This window comes from Zalophus californianus, chromosome 3 (assembly GCF_009762305.2).
Source record: "Zalophus californianus isolate mZalCal1 chromosome 3, mZalCal1.pri.v2, whole genome shotgun sequence".
Taxonomy (NCBI): Eukaryota; Metazoa; Chordata; class Mammalia; order Carnivora; family Otariidae; genus Zalophus; species Zalophus californianus.
Window position 1 is genome coordinate 45,448,936 of NC_045597.1, and position 22,712 is coordinate 45,471,647.

General features: G+C 36.4%; 1 protein-coding gene across 4 annotated transcripts in view; it reads left to right on the forward strand.

Annotated features, from left to right (window-relative positions):
• DIAPH3 (diaphanous related formin 3) overlaps positions 1 to 22,712 on the forward strand; it is a 484,666-nt gene that overhangs the window by 250,619 nt on the left and 211,335 nt on the right. For all 4 annotated transcript variants that reach the window (XM_027591357.2, XM_027591359.2, XM_027591358.2 and 1 more), the window contains one exon: positions 7,532 to 7,771. In XM_027591357.2, coding sequence (XP_027447158.1) covers positions 7,532 to 7,771 — 240 coding nt within the window. The remainder of the gene's footprint in view (positions 1 to 7,531; positions 7,772 to 22,712) is intronic.

Below are 22,712 nucleotides of genomic sequence, written 5' to 3' on the forward strand. Positions count from 1 at the left end.
AGAGAATTAGACTTGAACATATATGCAAAAATAAAATATTTTTACATCAAATATTTCAGTGCGTGAAGAATATGTCATGACCAAGTGATACAGGTTGGCTTAACATTTAAAAATGAATGTAGTTAGCTGTATTACCAGGAAAAGGGGAGAAAAATCACATTATCTAAGGAGATGCAAAATGAGAAGTGTTCAGAATTTGAATTTATGATAAATAAAAATTCTTAGCAACTAGAAGTAGAAGGAACTTCTTCAACCTGATAAAAGATATCCACGGAAAACCTGTAACTCTCCTCATAACTGATGGTGAAAGAATAAATGCTTTGTCATTTATGATTGGAATCCAGGCAAGGCTATCTATTCTTACACTTCTATTCAGCATTATAATGCATGTTTTAATCTGTATAGTAAGAAAAGGAAAAGAAATTTAGGGCCTGTGCGTTGGAAATGAGGAAATAAGCCACCTTTATCTTAAGTGACCTGATTATTGTAAATCCCTTAGGAATTCACATAAGCAAACTTGGTTGAAGTAACCAGTGCATTTAATAAAATCACAGAATAATCCATATACTCGAATAAGTTGTATTTTTCTCTATAAGCCATGATATACTAGAAAGCAAAATAGTACTATTTACTTCAGCTCCAAAACTTAAAATACTTATGAAGAAAATTCACTAAAACCTAATTTTCTACACCGAAAGCCATAAGATATTGCTGAGAGAAATTAAAGAAATTGTAAATGAGATATTTACCAGGCTCATAGAGTGGAAGGCTCAGTATTAAGATTTCATTTTTCCCTCAAATGATCTTAGATTTCTAATATATGATACACATTCCCAATCAAAATCCCAGTAGGTTTTATTATAGTAATTGACAGGAAGTTACAAAAAATTCATATGGCATGCAAAGGACCTAGAAGAGTTAAAGTAAGTTTTGAAAAAAGAACACACTTGGAAGACATAGACTACTGATGTGCTATCAAGGCAGTAACATTTTGGCTTAAAAATACACAAACTTCTTCTAGAAAGTTTAGAAATAAACCCACAAAAATACCATCAACTGATTTTCAACAGAGACTTCAAGGCTAGTGAATGGGTTAAGGAACTTTTTTGTATCTAACTGTACTGCAATGCTTGGATATCTTATGAACTGAAATGAATCCCGAGTCTTGCATCATATTACACAGGATAATAAGGAATGGAATATAGACCTAACATGTAAAGATAAAATATAAAACAGGCTTCAAGCGGTAGAAACCACTTAGCAAAACAGTTTAACAATTTCTTATAAAGCATACATTTTTACTCAATTTTTAGATACTTAATAGAAATGACAAGATTCATACAAGAATATTCGCAATGTCCTGTGTTAGTTTCCATGGGCCTCCTAACAAATGCCCACAACTGTGGCGGCTAAAAGCAACACATTTATTCTCTCACATTTCCGGAGACCCAAAATCCTAAATCGAGGTGTTGCCAGGTTGGTTCCTTCTGGAGGCTTCGAGGAAGAATCTGTTCCCTGCCTGTCTTGTCACTTGTAGCCGCTCCCAGTCACAGCTCTGTGTTTCCTAGCCGGTAGGAGGACTCCAGTCTCTCCTCCCTTACATTGCCTTCTCCTGCGTGTTTCTCTCGCCCTCCTTTTTTTTTTTTTTTTTTTTTTTTTTAATTAAAATGACATCAGTCACTTAATTTAGAGCTCACCCTAAATCCAGCATGATCTTGTGCAGATCCTTAATTACATCAGCAAAGATCTTCTTTCCAAATAAAGTCACTTCACAGGACCTGGGGTTAGAACCTGACATACCATTTTTTCAGTTCCCTGTGTAACTCAACCCCTACATTGCCCCAGACTAGAAAAAGAGAGTCCCTTAACATGGTATATTTTTGGTATGTTTTTACAATGAAATCTTACTCATTAATAAAACGAGTAAAGAACTGAATCACACTACATGTATATGAATCTCAAAGTCATTTTATTCAGTGAGAGAAGCCAGACATGAAAAGTGTTTACTGAAAGTTTTATTAATACATATTTCAAGAACAGGCAAAACTAAACTATTGTGGTAGAAATCAAAACTTTGGTTTCCTATGGCAGGGTGGGGATTGTCTGGAAGCAGACATGAATGAATTTAAGACACCAGAATGGTTCTGGGTTTAATGCCAGCTTTTTAATTCATCAGCGATGAAGCTTCTGTGTTAAGAGTATTTGCTAAGACTGCCAAATTAAATAAGTCTCTCACTCTCTAGCTTTCCAACTTACAGATCCTGAGCATTGACAGAACTCCTCTGGACCTCTTATGAAATCCTTAATGGTCTAGAATTGATAAGTACTTATAAGCAAAGATAAGCGATATCTGATGGCTATAACCAATTTTCTATTTCTTGACCAGCTAGAGGAGTATACATTTTATCCTTTTAATAATTTTTGAATAATTCTTGGCTTTGCTCCTATGAAAAAAATAAAAAAAAAAAGTAGGTTGCTGTTTTGTAGTTTTTAAAAAATAATTTTAGCTTCAGAGCTTTAATATAAGGGCACATTTATTAAAAAAAATTTTTTTTATATTCTTAGCACTACCCAGGCATAAGGTGCTTAAATAGCTAAGTTTTTGATGCATTTCTTTTTTTTTTTTTTTTTTTAAGATTTTGTTTATCTTAGCACAAGTGAGTGAGCGGGGCAAGGGGCAAAGGGAGAGAACCTCAGCCAGATTCACTGCTGAGTGTGGAGCCCAATGTGGGGCTCTATCTCAAGACCCTGAGGTCATGACCTAAACCCTTAGCAAGAGGGATGCTCAGCCAACTGAGCCACCTATGTGCCCCTTCAGATGCATTTCTTGACATGAAACAAACTGTTCTTTTTTCCTGAGCATTCTGGAAGTCTTGAAAATAGTGGCCAACCAATAGTAAAGGGTAGATATTTTTTATGTAGTTTAGCTTAAGAAATCAAGTTAAAAACCTTTTTCTAAGTGTGTTAATTCTGTTAATAGATTCACATTGCTTTCTTGGATGTCGCTTTCCTTCCTCAACCCTTTGTCATTTTCTCTGGTCTTGTCTCGGACAACGAAGCATTTGTTCTTTCACATTCTCCTTGCGTCTTGCACCTCTCCCACAGGGAACAGAAGAATTAGCTAATAAAGTATGAGTGGAGAATGCAGTGTAAGGGGACAACAAACACGAATCTGGAAAATACTAAAAAATCAGCACAACAGGAGGTAGTTGGGAAAGGAAAGGAGTCCGAAGTCGTAGCAGGCAGTGCTCACAGCAGGGTCAACTCTAGTGTTTTGTCTAATAACTACTGTGGCGCAGTTAAAGTCCATTCATACTCCTGGAAAAGCAAAGGAGTAGTTTGTCAGATAGTTTTTAAGTTGTGGTTATTAATTTCCACACTGTGATGCTCTGAGTGGCACGCACATGTGATTGGCAACAAGTTAGCCCGAGGGCCGTGTCCTACCTGCATGTGACCTCGAAGGAGTCCTTAAAACTTTGTGAAATCATATTCTGTTATTCCTGACATATGTACAAAGTCTATGAAGTAAAGGTTTAGAGTGGCCAGTCAAGACTGAAGTGAGTGGCTTTTCAATCAGTTGGCTAATTGTAGTGTTAGCTAAATGAATGGTTAAAATAGTTTTAAAACAACTTTAGGGAAGAATAACGAAGATACGGAGAATGTACTGAAATTTCTTTTGAGGGAAGCCTATGCAAGTCTGAGGGCAAGAGGGTGGGGGGGACCCAACAAGTTTTTTTTTAAGATTTTATTTATTTGACAGCATAAGCAGGGGGAGCGGCAGGCAGAGGGAGAAGCAGGCTTCCCATGGAGCGGGGAGCCTGATGCTGGACTCGATCCCAGGACCCTGAGATCATGACCTGAACCAAAGGCAGACACTTAACCGACTGAGCCACCCAGGTGTCCCAGCAAGTTGAATAAGCCAGTTTCTGAATATCTCTTATCTATAAAAGAAATAAAGAGAACCAGATGTGATATTAGACATAGTTGGTATAAAAATGTCTACTTCTATTTTTTCCCCAATAAGACAATGGATGACATTAAAATTACATGTGAAAAACATAATCACAATGAGATGATGGAAGATGACATCTTCCTGGGGACTACTACTACTTTTTTTTACCCTTTAAGACAGATGGAAAGACTTGGATGATCTAAGGGTGGAATTCATGACTTAGGTGACTCACACAGCGCTGAGTGGGCATTCAGTCAGTACCTGTTGGTTCATTATTCTCTAAAGGTCTTTCATTTCATCTCTTCTCTGACAACACTCCCATTGCCAACAAACCCAAGTATGTCTATAAAGATCACCCTTGGCATTCGCTTGTGGTTTGATTTTCACCAGTCACTGTTGGAAAGGTATTCTCATTGGGGCATGGGCCATCTCTGGTCATGGGGTGGGGAGATTGCAGGAACTCTGCCCCCTGCTTTCAGACAATAGTGAAATCAAATTATTTTCACTCTCTTTTTTATGCTTTAGATTGATCTTCAGGTCACAGTTCATTATTGTCAGAGTTTTGTGATATGAGTTTATATTACTAAGACTCCATAACGATAAATTGAAAGGATACCTCTGTGAAAGAGGAATTCTAATTTCTTTTAGCATTGTAATTATTAACTATCTTAAAGTTAAACTTTTTTAACTCTTCTCCTCCTCTGTAGCGACTTTGTTACCATAGAGAAGATTATTTGAGCACTATAATGCTCCGTTTTTGCATCCAGCCTCAGACAAATGAGAGGTTCCTTAGCAAGCAAACAATGCAAGTCCTGTGGTTGAGGGATCATGTGAAGTGACAAAGAAACATCGTCTTCAGGAATTAAAAAAAAAACAAAACTAATTTTTAAACCTTTTCTGATCCTATGTGACAAAAGACCTTGATTTGATTAATGACAAAAAGAACCCTGTGATTATCATAGATCTAGATCTTAAATCTTAGAACATTAGCGTTCTTTACGGGTTTGGTTTTGTTTTTAAGTAACAGGGACAGTCATGTGTCCTGGAGGATCAGAGTAGGCTCTTCAGTAGTGGACTCAAGACCTTAACGAGCTCCAGGTGATCCCTCAGGTTCTTTTCCAGCTCAGTGATTTTGTTCACTGAAATAAATTTATTTCATATTTGTCAAAATATTTTTTAAAATTTGGAAGGAAAAACAGTATGCAAAGGATGTCTAATTTTAAAAGTTGTTGCTCCAAGATGTGTTTTTTAGATTTTCTTTCCTGACTTTGCTTTGTCAGGCTTTTTCATGAACTCATAGCATTTGGTTCTGCATTACATCATACACTTACTCTGTCTTTTCAAGGTGCCTGTCCCCAGTACCAGGTAGACTCATTATTCATACAAATCTAAGTTATATTTTTCTAGGAAAATTAATTACTTTATACTGGCTACATATGGTTTGCTTGTCAGCAGAAAATCTTTAACATATTTGGGGGCAGTATAATATAAGCATTTAGGCAGAGTTTTTTCTCTCTGTGCATAAAGTACATTAATATAGGTTAAAAGTAATATATTTTGTAGTACTAATATTTTCCTGGGATACTTCTCATGTTTACTGCAAAGTAACAAAGTATCATGAATGAGGGCACAGGTCAAAAACATGCCATGGGTGCATCATACACCTTTTGAATGACCGTAACTGTGTGTACTCAGGTGATTACTCCTTTGTTTTACTCTTCTGAGGGATCTATTAAATGTAATAGAGCATTATACAGAATTGGCCCAATATCATATGAATGCCATTTGCAACGTTTAAGGATAAAAACGTAGGGAATTTAGCCCATTTGGGAACATTTAAGACATATGAAATGACTTTATGAGAAGTAATCACTGTTTAACTCTAATTTGTGTGCTGGCCATAGAGGTCCAAACTGAAGTATTCATGCCCACTCGGAATTGGTATTCTAATAGAGCTTCATTTTATCTTTCTAGCATTTTATATTTATTCTATGGAACCATTATTAGTTTTTGCTTTGTTTTTTTAGTCTTATTTGAGCTTACAGTCTTTCTACTTTCTTGTAGGAAGAAAAGAAAAATTTCCTCTAGACAGGCAAATTTGAAGACATTCCTTGAGCTCTGGGAATTTTAAGATATTTCTCAAAGCTCTTTGTAGAGGGGAGTCATTAACTACATTAGTTGAACTCTTAGCATCTTGGCTGTATACACTTAAACATTTAATCTGCCAGGTGGCTGGGGAGAACACTAAATGTGATTTATCTCTTTATATTATTGACTACGAAACTTTTCAGTCACTGTATGGATTCGGTCCCTCGGACACTTCCCTCAGTGGTATCTATGGAGAGCTAACCCCTTATTGCTCAGCTGCGGTTACATGGGGGTGCCGGGCTATACCGTCGGTTGCGGCCAAGCAGTGTCTCTTATAGCTTTTTGAATCTAGTCAGTTCAGGCTTTTGTCTGGTCTATTTAATTTTTAATAACAGTCATTATATTATGAGCAGATAGTCTTGTGCCTCCTGAACAGAAATCCTATAAGCTTTCTGTGACGTTGTCCTTTACTTTTTTCCTTTAGGGTCTGTGACTGACGCAAGTATTCCCTATTTTAACCCTCAGGTGTTCTGTCACTATTTTTTTTTTTCTGACCTTGCTTCTCACTGCTTTTGATATTATAATAGTTGTTGAAATTTAATAGTTTCACTGTTATTGCCTCATCAAGGTGTTTTAAGTCTCAAATTCTTAGTATATTTGGCCAAGGAATTCATAGCTTAAATGCCCTTTGTCTCCAGCCTCCAGTTAAATGGCTGTTCTCCTCCCTTGTGTTAGAACACACGGGAGTCAGCTCAAGGCAAGAACTCTCTGACTCTCTAGCCTTTTTGTTCTTTCTAAAGTCTTCAACCCCCAACATTTGCAACAAGGGAACCCAGAGTCCCGAACAGGGTTCACGTGGCATGGGATGGACCTGTGCCTCTGTGTGGCTTCTGTCTCTGGCTATGCCCATGTTCCCCAACACCAACCCTGCTAATTTAGTGTGCATCAGGAGTCCTTCTACTTGACTGTTTCTCAAGAAAGTCAATTTAGTACAAATTGGGACCTATTTACTTTCCCTCCATCTAACACATACTGTTAGTCAGCAGGGCTTCTGAGGACAGCGGTTACTATTTGAAGAAAACAAACCCTCTTTAGACCTTTCTGAATGTTTTAAACATGACCCCACATTTTCAATATTGAACAAAAATTAATGGTAGCAATGCTTTGTACTTTGTTGCCTCTGTACCCTGTTACCTTTTTAAATTTGGTTTCTGTTAAATTATATATACTTGATTACCTGACCATTGTCATTGAATTAAAGCTTTCTTTCTATTGGGCATCTAAACTGTTAATTTTTCTTCTTTGAGGAATGACTCTTGATTGCACACAAAAACAAGCAGGGCTCTTCTCTCTCCCTGCTATCAGTTTGAAGGGACATATTGCTTCCTCGGCACTGTCATAGCAATAAATTGTCCCAGATTACTCGCAATCATACAGTACTAAAGTATACCATGCATTTTAAAGGGAATCTGCTATTTTCTTTTCAATCAGATGAGCAATGTGAAGAGACTACGGCCACGGCTCAGTGCTATTCTCTTTAAGCTGCAGTTTGAAGAGCAGGTGAACAACATCAAACCTGACACCATGGCTGTCAGTACTGCCTGCGAGGAGATAAAGCAGAGCAAAAGCTTCCGCAAGTTGCTGGAACTTGTGTTGCTAATGGGAAACTACATGAATGCTGGCTCCCGGAATGCTCAAACCTTCGGATTTAACCTTAGCTCTCTCTGTAAAGTGAGTTCGTTTTTTAAAAACACATATTTGCCTGAACACCTACTTGGAAATGTCAGCCCTGATTACATTATTTAAATATTTTTATTTTGATGTGCTTTTATCAAGAATTTGAAGGAACCCATGAACCCAAACCCAGAGAGAACTGAGCTAATTTACTCAACCTCAGAGCTAAATCCAAATATTAATTTTCTCTGATCTGCAAATTCAATGGAAGGATTTTGTTTAATAACAGAATTATGTTGTAAACCTATGCTTTCCCGAACTAATGAAATGGGACATCAAAATATTATTTAAATCTAATATTCAATTCAGGTAGCTCAAATGATGGTATAGATATATTGAGAATTGCTTAGGCTTGCCACTACATTTTTTACCTTTAGTATTTAAATATTTCTTTGCTTTTTTTTTTTTTTTGCAAACTGACTAAAGGGAGAAAAGAATGAGACTGCTTTATATAACGGGAAAATCATTTTATTAGGAATAAACATGCCTCAGATGTCATTGATGATTTTGAAATGTTTCTATCTAAATACAATTTTAAAGGATGTGAGAATTAAGTAAGTTTAGAGATTTGTTTCTTTTTTTCTCCTGGGTTCTTCCACAGGTTAAATGTCCTTACGGCAAATATATTCACTGTTTTATGTAACAGAGCTCTTTCCTCAGAAGCGGGCCATAGTAATAGTGCTTTATTGATCTGCTTACAACAAATTCTTCTCCGTTACACATCATAAGAAAAGCTTTCTTTTGTTCTTCACCTGCTCTAACATCTATGCTACCTGATTAAGGAATTTGATAACTGGTTTTCCCCACTGTCCAGAAGTTCACTTCACGCAACTTCACTTGTATAAAAGACCTACATTAGCATACACCTGTTTCCAAAATGAAATCCGAACAGGATTTCCGCTTTTACGCAATGGTGATTGCTTCTCTGCTTTACGCCATTTGGTTTCTGAAAGGTTTCATGGGAACGCTCTACTTTTGGGGAGCTGGGGAGACCTGTGTTGCTATTGCCACTTAGGGAAGGTGAGAAACAAGTCCAGTTTTAGCTTTGGGTTTGCTTGAATAGTTGATCTCTCAGTGCTTTCATGACTTTCCTTACACAGTTTTCCTGACCTAAGCCTCCTCTTGGTATCAACAGCTTGTGAGCTTGCTTAACTCCATCTCCATCTTTTTTCCTCTCATTTTCTGAGCCTGATATATTCAGTTAAGATCCCTAGCATGGGGGCTGCAATTCATAATACATGTATTGAAAACTTTGCACATTTAAGGGGTGCTTACTTATTCTTGTGCTCAATGCTTGACCTGATCATCTCATTGAAAGGATGTAATTATTTATGTGGCATACACAGAACCCCTGTTTTTCACATGTAAACCATTATGATTAAAATGTTTAATAGAGCTCTATCCAAAAAGTTATGGCAACAGAGTTGAGAGAGAGAGGCTACCTCGGTTAAGGGAGGACAGCTAAGCATTCAGAGAGGAATAGGAATTTGAACTGGATCTGGAAGTATGAGTGGATATTCCTGAGAAGGAAAGGCATTCTAGACAATAGCCCTCAGTTGGCATGAAGGGTCATATCGTGGCCTATGTGAGTCCACCAAATGATCGGAAGCTTCGGCGGGAGAGGCGTGGAGAAAATGGAAATGAAATAGTAAATTGGTGTAGACTGAAAAGCACCTCCAGTGGCACACCTGATGGTGAAGATTAACAGAGACATGTTAGTTCTTTAATTCAAGTCATATTCTCAGAGATGTCCATAGCAATGTAATTCTAATAGCGGTATGGAAGAAAGGTGAGCTGCACTGTCCAGTCCTGGTACCATGAGCCATGTGGGGCTGTTTACATGTAAATTAATTAAAATTTAAATAAAATTAGGAAATACCTCAGTCACCCTCGCCACGTTTCAGGTGAATAAGTGTCCATATGTGTTGGCAGCATAAATATAGCACATTTCCATCACCGTAGAGTATTCTCCTGGACAGCAATGGCCTAGAGGGCTATAGTTGGGAGAGACTCAGTGACTGGCTGATGTGTAGCAAGTGACTGAGGAACTCAAGCTGAAAAGATAGATGGCGAGGGTGATGGAATCTGCTGTGGTTATTTAGCAAATGTTCTGAAACTGTGTGTGTCTATTATGCAACTGACTCTATGTTGAGACAATGGAAGTACAAGCTTCGGTAGTGGCAGAAGGGTTTAGGGTAGGATGGGGGAGGGGTGAAGAGAAGTGACACATTTAAGGAGCATCTAGGAAACTGTGAGAATGTGGTGATAATTAACTTGGAAGGGGAAGGGCAAGGAGGCAAGCAGACCTGCCAGATTCAGGCTTTCCCTGAACAGGGAAGCAAAGGAAGACAGACAAGCTGAAGAGCAAGGTCAGGGAGGAATTTACACCTGTAAATCAACTGGAGTTTGTTTCTTAGTGTTAAGTGTCTGTTCCTCTGGAGAGCTTGTATCTCAGAACTCCAGTCGACTCACAGAGAGTTGACCATATGCCCTTCCTCATGCTTTCCTTGCAAGAGGAGCTGTTGACAAGACATTAGGTCTGATTGATGAGGTCAAGTGGTCTGATACAGTGCCTGGTGCATAGTAAATAATAAATAGCTGTTGAGTGAATGACAATGCAATAGACAAAATGGACACAAAGTTGTGCCTCTTAGTTATGCAGTTGAAAGTAGACATCCTCTTACACTGATACATAGTGGCTGATGCATAGTAATTTACAAGGACAATGCATGTTGCTATTATTTTACTATAGTTTATCTGTAAACCAGTTAATCTGTGTCCAGATAAGAGTCGACTGTATTTTCAGGCAATGATACTAGATATTTTGATCATCCCTGTTAGAAGCCTTCTGTTGTTCAAGAAACAAAATAAATACTACAACTTTATATTTTTTATTAGCCTACATGTCAAGTTGAAAGCATATATTGAACAAGATGATATCTCATCATGTTATCAGAAGTAGCAGCTTGGGGGGCCTGGGTGGCTCAGTCGCTAAGCGTCTGCCTTCGGCTCAGGTCATGATCCCAGGGTCCTGGGATCGAGTCCCACATCGGGCTCCCTGCTCAGCGGGAAGCCTGCTTCTCCCTCTCCCACTCCCCCTGCTTGTATTCCTGCTCTCGCTGTCTCTCTCTGTCAAATAAATAAATAAAATCTTTAAAAAAAAAAAAAAAAAGTAGCAGCTTGATCTTTGACAATTGTGATTGAATTTTCACACTGAGTATAAAGCATTTGGTTTGATGATAAGCCCCCATAAAAGGAATTCCATATTTATTTGACAGTAGAAAGACAGGGTAATATTTTAATCTGTTAAAACATGCTGGGTAATTATATGACATCTAATATTCTATATTCAAAATCTTTACTTTTAAATACCCTTTATAAATTTAGCTCTAGTATGAAAAGTGTATGAAAATTCATATTAAATTGTTAACTTTGCCTCATTTAGAAATAATTACATGAATCGTGAAATCTGTATACATTATAGTTTAATTTGGGGGGCTGTGTTACATCTTTGTATACATTTATAATTGAGATAGCTAAATACAATAACCCTGAGTTCAGAGGGAAAGGTTTGTGAGCTCTTTTTTATCCTAAAGATTTGATGTGGCCTATGATAAATAAGTATAAAAGTAAAATATGAGAAAGAAAACATAAGTGAGAAGCTATTAAGATATAGGTGTTTAGGTTTGAGACTCAGTGAAGTGCAAAAATGGTAATGAAACTTTACATGAGCTAAAGATGAGGTTTCTCTCATTAGCCAAAGCTGAACTTCACAAGAAAATTTGCATGTGCATTGTTATAAAAGAAAAATATGTTGAGCCATGGTCTTTAAAACAGTAAATGAATCAGTTACATTAGGATCTTTCTTTTAGAACTCTCTCTCCCTCCCCTCCCCCTTTCCTTTCCCTACAAGTGTGGACCAGAGCCTCTTAGGGTCTGACACTCCAGGAGAACCCTCATGGTAAGATACAAATGTACTTTGCAGTTACATAATGCTATTCCTAGTTTAAGTAAAATGGCGTAAGTACCTTGCTTTCTGATGGCTTGACCATTTAAAAGGATAAACCTTAGAATATATAAAACAATGGATGGACTTGTCATTCATAAAGTCCTCCAAAGATACTGCTAGACTTTATATAAGAATTGGATAATATGCAATTGGAGATTATATTCTGTTTTTCAGGACCTGCTATTGATTAAATGCAAATCCATATCCTTAGAAATTCAGTTAGTAAGTGGTAGGGCCTGACCAAAATGCCCACCTAGAAAAAATGCGTATGTGCTTAGTGTTGAAGTTAATTTTCTTAGACCTGTTGGTAGGGCAAAGACCTTTCTCCCCGCCCCCCCCCAAGTAGATCAGTATTCTAGCAAAAGAGTGAGTTGACCCAATCATCAAAGTTTAACACCGTATTAAAGTATATGAGAGGGTTTTAACTTGTAAATTTAAAAAGTGAATGTTACCAATTCATACACCATGGCTATAACATGTGTTTAATATTTCCTAATGTCTAATGATAGGTAATTTTGGAGTAACAAATTATCCTGATCAACACAGCTGGATGATGTAGCTATAAAATGTAGCTCTTTGAGTAATTAAGTAAGCTGTATCAGGACAGTAGATATAAATTTTAGAAGAGTTTACGAATTGTAATAATTTACTTTTAGTGTTTATGCTATTTTGGGGGAAATTGCAGAAACAAGTAATTATTGATTCCATTATAAATGTATCAGTATTAATCACTTTGTAGGAAACTTTTCTATTCTCTGTGGCAGTAGACCATGCAGTGAGTTCATCTCAAAGATGAAGTCATCAAAGGATATGTAGTAATGGGAGTGTGGAGGGGTTGGAAGTTAGGTATTAAAAGGGTAGGCAGTGGGAGGCAAGATTTGTTTTTGTGTCCTCTCTTGATTTTGATTTTTTGTCCATTTAAAAGATTTTTTTTTTTTTTTGTTCATTGAAGTGCATGAAATTTTTATCTGATCCCCTATATATTCTTTTTACAAGTGCAGACTAACCAAAAGTAGAATAAAGCTGCCCAAAGCTGTGATGGAGAAGATTTTTATATTCTTTCTTTTTTAAAGATTCATTTATTTATTTTAGAGAGAGGACTCGAGCGAGTTGGGGGGAGAAGCAGAGGGGGAGAGAGAATCCTGAAGCAGTCTCCCTGCTGAACAGAGAGCCCAACTGGGGTTCTAATCCCAGGACCCTGAGATCAAGACTTGAGCTGAAATCCAGAGCTGGCTGCTTTCCCAACTGAGCCACCCAGGCACCCGTGGAGAAAGTTTTTAAAGGAAAAAAACCAAAAAACAAAACTGTTTAATTTCCTTTTTGTTTAATGCCCCCCACCAACTCCAGTGAGTGATTTCTTGAAGTTATGAACAGCTCTTCTTGTAGTACCTTGATTATCAACCTGTAATACCCTTGAAGAAATACTGATGTGTCACCTCCACATTGGATCCATTACTTGAGCATGTATGGATGTGGATCTTGATTAGTGGCTTTTTAAAGTCCCCCGGGTAATTTTAATGCACAAACTAAACTGAGAATCACTTTGTGTTCTGCCCTACTTCTTTATCCCAGAATGGAAAACCCCTGATTGGTGGTGTAAAACCAGACAACAAACAAACATACAGAAGCAAAACCCAACCAACACAAGAATAAAAAACAAAAAAGAAACAACTCCTCGTCTTCACTTAAGGATGAATGGTGAAAATATTTCCAAAAACTGATGCTTTTTTTCATGCCAAGCTGAGCACTACTCTGAAAGTGAAGTAAAGTAGTGAGTGGAGTGTGAATCTCAGACACACAGTGGAACTGAAATAAGTTGATGGCCAGTGTCCTGAGTTATTTTGCAGGGCTCTATCTTGTACAGGTAGAGTTTCAGTCATTATAAAAAGCAGGAGACAAATACCTCTGCCTGTCACTTGTTATAGCCATATAGAGTAATACTGTGAAGCTTCTTTTGTGAAATTTTGCTTCTCATATATTGCTTTTCCTTCACTCTATGAAGTTATTTTGAAGAAAGACCTCTGCCAAACAAACCCATTGTTCCATCTGCATTGTGTTTTAGAAGGATTTTAGGTTTTTATTCTTTATTGGATTGGCAAAATCATACCAGTGAATTTTGGCACCCTTTGAAACTAAAGCAATTTTTGGCCAAAGACTTGCAGATAATAAATGCCATTCTTATTTTACATCCAGCCAATTAAGTCACTGAAATACTGACTTCCAAAGTAATGTGAAACTACTTAGGATTCTTAACCCCTTTGATTCATTTATTAACACAATTAATCTGTAGCGTTTTCCAAGAAATATTTGATTGGTTTTGCTAAGCAATGTTTTTGATAAATTTTATTCACATTACCTTTTTTTTTAATTGCTGTTAAGCATTGTAACTTGAAATTATTCTTTCCCTAGAATTAGAGTGTTTTCGCTTGTGAACAGCAAATACACTGTGAGCTGTCATCTCACCATTCTCATGGAAAGCCTAGCTAATCTATCAAACTTCCTTTACCCCCAGCACACAGCCTCAGCATTGTCCTTAACACCATACTTAGAGACAGCTGCTATCCATTAGAGGTAGCACCCAAGATGAATCTTACCAACCATCCCTGTTTTAGTCTAGTCTCCTGTTTTTATACATTTTAAAAATGAAAAATCAGAAACTGAGTAAGATGCTCCATTCCTGGAGGAACTTACTGTTTACCTCTTCTTTGTCAAGGGTCTGCATTGCTCTTTTGTTTTTGGGATAGAGGCAAAACGTGCAGCATTATTATCTCTATAGTTATAGTTCGTGGCATTTATGAACATTTGTTCTTAGGTGGCAGAGGTGGGGGAGCGTGATGATAAAATGGGAGCACACCAAAGGCAATGACATTACAAGAAAGGAAAATTATTAGCCAATATCTCTCATAAACATAGATGCAGAAATTCTCAGCAAAATTTTATAAGCCAAAACCAATGATGTATAAAAAAAATTTACATAGCACAACCAAGTGTGATTTATTACAGGTATGGAAGGCTGGTTAAACATTTGAAAATCACTTAACAGAATCCATTACATCCACAGGCTAAATAAGAAAAATCATTTGATTATGTTAACAGATGTAAAAAGGCATTTGATAATATCCAACATCCATTCATGCAAAACTAGAAATACAGAGGGGGACTTCCTCGAGTTGATGAGGAATATCTACAAACACTACAGCTAGCATCATTCTTAATGGTAAGAAACTGAATGTTTTCCCTCTTCAATTGGGAAAAAGGAAAGGCTGTCCCTGCTCATCATTCTTATTCAGTATTGCATTGGAAGTCCTAGCTAATGCAGTAAGACAAGAAAATGAAATAAAAGATATTTAGATTGAGAAGGAATAAATAAAAGTGTCTTTGTTCATAGGTGAAATGATTACCTACATAGAAATTCCCCCTGAATTAACCAAAAAGGGGAAAAAAAAAAATACCTCCTGAAACTAATAAAAGATCATAGCAAAGTTTCAGGGTATAAGATTGACATAAAAAAAAAAAAGTTAATTGCTTTCCAAATACCAGCAGTGAACAATTGGAACTTGAAAGTGAAACCAGTATCATTTATGTTAGTACACAAGAGTAATACTAATATATGAACAAGATTATTAGAAAAATTATAGAACTTTCATGAAAGAAACTGAAAAAGATCTAATAAATAGATATTCCAGGTTAATGGAAAAGAATATTTAATATTTTAAGATGTTTCTTCTTCCCTACTTGATCTATAAATTCAATGCAGTCCTAATCAAAAGCCCAGTGAATTACTTTGTGAATATTGCAAGCTGGTTCTAAAGGTTATATGGATACGTAAAAGACCCAGAATAGCCAGCACATCACTGAAGAACAGAGTTGATGGACTGATACTACTGGACTTGAAGACTTCTAAAGCTGCAGTAATCAAAACGTTGTATTGGTTAAAAAAGTAGATCAATAGAATAGAGAGCTCAGAAATAACTCCACATAAATACAATCAAATCTTTAACAAAGAAGCAATTCAATTGAGAAATAATCTTTTGAAGAAGTGATGTTGGAACCAGTGCACATAAACATGCAAAATAAAATGTATCTACATACAGACCTCAGGTCTTTCATAAATATTAACTCGAAATGGACATAGGCCTAAATGTAAAATGCAAACTATACAATTTTTAGAAGAGAAGAGAAAATCTTAAGTGACCTCAGGTTTGGCAGTGACTTTTTAGCTAGGATACCAAAAGCATGATCCTTGAATGGAAACTGTTGCTAAGTAGGATTTCATTAAAATTAAAAACTTCTGCTCTGCAATAAAAACACTGTTAAGATAGAAGACAAACCACAGACTGGGAGAAAATCTTTGCAAAATACCTGATAAAGGACTTGTATCCAAAAATATACAGATAAGTCTTGAAACTCAGCAGCAAGAAAACAAGAAATGGTCAAAAGACCTGACCAGACACATCACCAAAGAAGATTTACAAATGGCAAGTAAATATATGAAGAGATAATCAACATCATATGTCAATAGAGAATTATAAGCTAAAACAATGAGATAACACTACACACCTATTAGAATGGCTAAAATCTGAAACACTGGCCGAGACCAAATCCTGACAAAGACGTAGTATAGTAGGAACTCTCATACGTTACTGAAGGGAATGCAAAATGGTAGGTACCAAGTTAAACATAATTTTTTTTTTTTTAAGGCTTATTTATTTTAGTGAGAGAGCATGAGTAGGAGGGGCAGAAGGAGAGGGAGAGAGAATTTCAAACACACTCTACGCTGTGCACAGAGCCTGATGCAGGGCTCAGTCTCATGACCATGTGATCACAACCTGAGCTGAAACCAAGAGTCAGATACTTAACTGACTTCGCCACCCAGGCGCTCCATGTTAAACATATATTCAACATAGGATTTAGAGATCACACTCTTACTCAAAGGAGTTGAAAGCCTGCACAAAAATGTTTATAGCAGCTTTATTTTTAATTGTCAAACTTTGCAAACAACCAAGATGTCTTTCAGTAGGTGAATGAATAAACTGTGATGCCTCCATACAATAGAATATTATTCAGTAATAAAAATAAACGATCTCCTAAGCCAAGAAAAGACTTGGAGGAACCTTAAATGCCTATTAAGTGAAAGAAGCCAGTTTGAAAAGACTACATACTGGATGATTATAACCATTGGCTTTATGGAAGAAAGAAAATTAAAGAGACAGTAAAAAGTTCCATGGTTGCGAGGTGTTGTGTTGGGAAGGTAAGCAGGAAGAGATGAATAGGTAGAGCACAGTGAATTTGGGGTGAAACTATTCTGTATGACAGGGTAATGGTAGTTACATGGTATTATTCCTTCTTCAAACCCATAAAACTGTAAATGAAGAGTGAACCCTAATGTAAACAGTGGATCTTAAGTTAATGATGATGCATCAATATCAGCACATCAATTGTGGTGTGTACCACACCTAATGGAAAATGTTACTAGTAGGGGAATCGGTGTGGAGGAGAAGGTGTATGAGAACCCTGTTATTTTCTGCTCACGTAAAGCTGAAACTGCTTTAAAAAAAATAAAATGTGGTGGTTAAAAAATAAAAGGTAAAACATTTATTTTAAAATTAATGTATTTGATCCATTTATATTAACTAAAGGACAGTGAGCTGTTTTAAATGTCTTGTGGAATAAGGCTGTATAAATAACATCAAATGATACAGTAGATAATGTAATAAGCTAAAATTTTTACTACAGAGCAAAAATGCTTTCAGCACTGTAGTTTCTGTGTTTGCTAAAATCCAAGAGAAATAAATTTAAAACATAATTCAGGGAAAGTTGAGGGGGGATATGGAAGAAATCAGCTTATAATTATAGGAATCCATATTATATAAAGCCTTTTCTTATTTAATAATGTTTCAACTCTCACTTTAGAATGAAAATTATACAATATAAATTATTTTTATATATGAACACAAATTGTCTAATATCTTTTTTTTACCTAATACAATTGATCTTCACCTATCTTGAAAATCATTATGGAAAGTTTTATTATTGGTATTAATAGTTATGGTGGTGACATAGATGATGTGAAGCATCTTATTTGAATTAGGATTTTTATTTCCATTGTAGAGAGATAACCAATCTTTTTAAAAAAATTTAATCATGCCAATTATTTTCTTAATGTGTTTACACATATCAAAACAATTCATTGTATAACTGGTTTTCACTAGTGAGTTTTTACTGGCATGTTGACCTTCTGTCTGAGAAAATATATATTCTTTGACAGTATGTGTTAACACATCTATTTTTATGTGAATACCTTTAACTTAAATTTAGAGATACTATTTCATATGTACACAAATCACTTTATTCTGCATAGGATTTTAGATGGAATAGGATGTTATACTATATACTTGTTCAAGTCTTTTAAAGGTTAAACTTAACAGCTGTCTTTTCATCTACCCATATTCATATAATATTTTGTCAGCACTAATCTAGCAATGTTGAAAGGCTTTCTGTTTGAGTGATAAGATTCAGGTGGCATTTTATTAAATTTATGGATACAACACTAGAAAGAATGTCATGCTCTCAGAACTAGAGATGACCTCGGGGGAGAAGGTGTCTGTTTTTAGAGGCTTTCCAGGCTAGAATTAACAGGTTATAGGGCTTCAGTATTTTAAATCGCATCGATGTTCTTTTGTTGTCTTACTACTATTTTTATCCACTGTGGTTTTGAGAAATCTGTTTCTTTTGACACATAATAATCTCAAGATTTTTGTAGAGGAACTGTATTTTGTAGTGGGGTTATGAACTTTGGATTCACACAGACATGGGTTTAAACCTTGACTTTACCAGTTAGTTGCTATATGATCTGGAGTATGCTGCATGATCTCTCAAATCTGTCTTCTCCTTAATTATGCATATAATACCAGTTCCTCATAAAGATATTGTGTGTTTTAAGCACTAAATATATCTTTTTTTGGCTACTCCTGGTCTCAGGATAAGTGCCACATAAGACCTATGGCTATAATAATGTCAGTGGTATTAGTGTTAATGGTGTTAATATTGACTATTACTAATACTCATAATTAAAAATGGATTTGATTATTAATACTAATCATTATCAATATTAATGGTATTCATGCCATTCACAAGTTAGGGTCTCCTAGAATGTTCATGGAGCAATTACAGATTCTCATAATTTTGTCTTTTTATGATCAGCAATGTCTGCAACAGCTAGAGTGTCCATGCTGTTTTGATACATACTTAGATAATAGAAACACAATAATGGAAGCAGAGTTACTAATTTGGCAATATTCTTATGATTTTAAGTGTCATTGGTCAAAGGCCTTTGAATTCTGAGGATCACCAAAAATTTACTCATATTTTAGGAATTTTCCTTGTGATTAAAACAATGAATGTTCTTTAAATGTCATCCAAATTTGTGCTGAATAGCTTAAAAATATTTCAAAACTTTGCATTGTAGCTACAAGGGAATTCTACTCCAGAGTGACAACTAGGCCATGATTTATTACAGGATCTTGTAACATTATTTTGTCTGGAATGAACAGAGCAGTTGAAGAAACTCCATCTATCTTTTTGTTTATTTGACATCCATGCTGCATTAAATGTACCTCAAAGAAACAATATACAAATAAGAAATTCTCCTTAACAGCCGTGATTACTCATCAGCAAGACACATCTCTTGGCAATAAAACAAAAGGAAGCCTGTCAAACAGTGTCTGTTAAAATTTAAATAAAGCATATTTTTTAAACCTAAACAAATTTTTATTTTATTTTATTTTATTTTTAAAGATTTTATTTATTTAGACAGAGACAGAGAGGGAACACAAGCAGGGGGAGTGGGAGAGGGAGGAGCAGGCTTCCCGCTGAGCAGGGAGCCCGATGTGGGGGCTCGATCCCAGGACCCTGGGATCATGACCTGAGCTGAAGGCAGACGCTTAATGACTGAGCCACCCAGGCGCCCCCTTAAACAAATTTTTAAAGCAAATATTTTAGCTTCATTTTCTTTCCAAGAGTTAGCGTTAAGAAGTGTGCTCAAGTGAACTGTTCTTTCTCTTCAACAAAATTAGCACCATCCCTCAAGCTTTCCTTATTCTTCTAGCTCAGTCGCTGATTATATATGATACGAGTAATTAGTGGAAATCGAAAGTGCCCTTTTTGTTCATGTTTCTCAAAAAGGTAAAAAAAATTGAGCAAATAGATAAAGACGTTGATAAATATTTTGTTGTGCACTCATGCTTTTAGAAGGTGACCTTTTTTTCATTTTCTTGGAAAGCAATTTGGGGGGAAGAAGGGAGGGAATAGAGTAATTGGGGCAGGAAGAATACCTTTGTGTACTTACTCCTGAGAATGTTAGGACCTGAATGAGGATTCCTCACCCGGATTTTAAAGCACGTACCAGTGTGTGAATGAGGCACCTGTGTTAGCAACAATTGGTTGCTATCTTTGTTTCTTATCTGAACTTCTTCTCATTTATTAGGTTTACTTTGAAATATTTATTTGGAAATTTGATTTTTCTTTTTGTCTTACAGCTGTTAAATACAGATTCTGAAAGGTTGGGAGAATTTTGCTTCCATTTACTATTCAGTAGATCTACTTTTTAATATTAGATTGTTGCCAGTACTCTACTTGCTAACCAGGCAATGTTTTCAGTAATACAGCCAGCCCAACACCCTCCTCCATGAATTACTGTCTAGCTTTGTAATGGCCTCTGAATAACTTGAATCTTTGTTTGACTTGTATCCTTAACACTGACTAAGCTGATAGATGCTATAAACTATATTATATTCCAGAATTCTAATTCTGAATTTTTATTGCTCATGAATAAAGACCAGGATTGATCCAGTTGGTTGTTGTTAGATCACAGAGATTTCTTGATCTATTAATCCTAGCAGTTGCTGACTATTTAGTTGCATCATATATAGTACTGGAAAGATCCTTCCAGGCTTTACAAATTCTAGAGGTCAATGGTGCTTGTGCTAATCAACATTCCATACAGGCTGCATATCTCGTTTCACAAGAAAGGAGCATGGTGAAGATATAATTAGTGGCAGTCGGGAGCTGAGAGCCCACAGAAGGGATGCTATTCCCCAGGCAGTCATTGCTGTCATGGGGGTAGGGGGGATAGAAGAGTTCACTATCAGGCTGCTTTAAAAAATACAAACAAAACCAAAAGACAGCTTTTATGCTATGTCTTGGTTATACAAGAGAAAATTATTACATTTATGAAAGTTTGCAACTTTTACTCTGGCCTTATCCATTAAAGATGATAGTGTGAAGGAAATTATGGATCGAAAGGTAGCTTAATAAATGAGATGAACATTCTCAATATATGTGAAAACAGGCTGAGAGATTCTAACTGCTTTTAGCATGCAAAAAATAACTTGTGAACTGGGATTACAACTAGGTCATATATTTGTATATAAAATATACATTCTATGTACTTGTTTGGGTTCGTTTGATCAGCTGTTGAGCTTTGGGGGTTAAAGGCTCACAATCTGGTGGGCCTAGACCATTATACTCCTCTCTGAGTTCTAGCCAGGTATGCTCAACAGTTTATCCACCCCCAGGGGATAGAAAATTGGTTCTTGGGAAGCAAAAGTATCTTGCTGTTTTTTTTTTTTTTTTTTTTTTTTTAAGATTTTTATTTATTTGTCAGAGAGAGAGAGCACAAGGAGGGGGAGCGGCAGAGGCAGAGGGAGAAGCAGGCTCCTCACTGAGCAAGGAGCCCTCGAGTGGGATCATGACCTGAGCCGAAGGCAGATGCTTAACGACTGAGCCACCCAGGCGCCCTATCTTGCTGTTTTTATGTGCAAAGCATAGATACACATACAGTACGTGAACAGATATACAGGATACCTATGATTTTAAAATTTCATGGGTGCACATGATTAGGAAAAAAACCTACCTGAAAATGCTCTTTGGCCAGCAATAATGAAAGAGAAAGATCGAGAAACATTTTTCTATGCCTGTATCAATCTACATCCTTTGTGGGCATTTTTACTTGGATGTTACTTAAAAGCTTCAAACTCATTCAAAAGTGAAACCAGTCTCTTTGCGCCCCGCACCCCACCCAAATCTGTTTCTCTCTCTTTCCGTTTACTTCAATTAATGGTACCACCTGGGTCTCCACGGCCCCTCTGTCAGGCCCTTGTCTTTCCCTGCCTGTATTGTTGTTTCAGGTTTTTAAGTTCTTTCCCTGCTTCTGTTCTTTCCCTTGCTTTTTGTCTTTTATCCACACAGTGCTCGAGGGAGCTTTCTAAACTGTCAGTCTCATCATCTCTTACCCAGTTTAAAAACTCCCAATTCTGAGGGATCCAAGGCATACCTTTCCTCCTGTTTTCTGGTCTTTTTCTGTCTCCCAGCTTTATATCTGTCTACTCTCTCTATTGTCCTCCTCAACACACACTTCTTTTTCTGAGTCACTCAGACTCCTCAAATGTGTTGTTCTCTTCCTCAAGTGTGGCCTTTTTCAAATATTGCTCCATCTGCTCATGGTACGGCACTTTTGAATTTTCTCCTTCCCTTCCCTAATCCATACAACTTCCTGTCTACCAGTGTTCCAGATGTCCTGTCCTCTGAGGCTTACTTTGTTATTTTTATTCTACTGTTTGTCACACCATGGTAAATGTACGTGTGTGTATTTTTCCGCCACTAAACAGCTTCTTGAGGAACAACTCTGTGTCTTATTATTGCATCTCTGACTCCTACATCATCTAGTAGGCATTCCATAAATATGGGCCAAATTTAAAAAATTTTTTTAAAAAAGGAACAGATGCCTGGGATTGTTTTAAGTACTATTATCATATAGACTTTCAGGTTATTCTCTTAAGTGTTTATCATGTATTTTTTGCCATAAAATGTTGCATAATAGATTGGATTAAGCTTATACTTTTCAACAAGTGTTAATGACTTCAACAATAC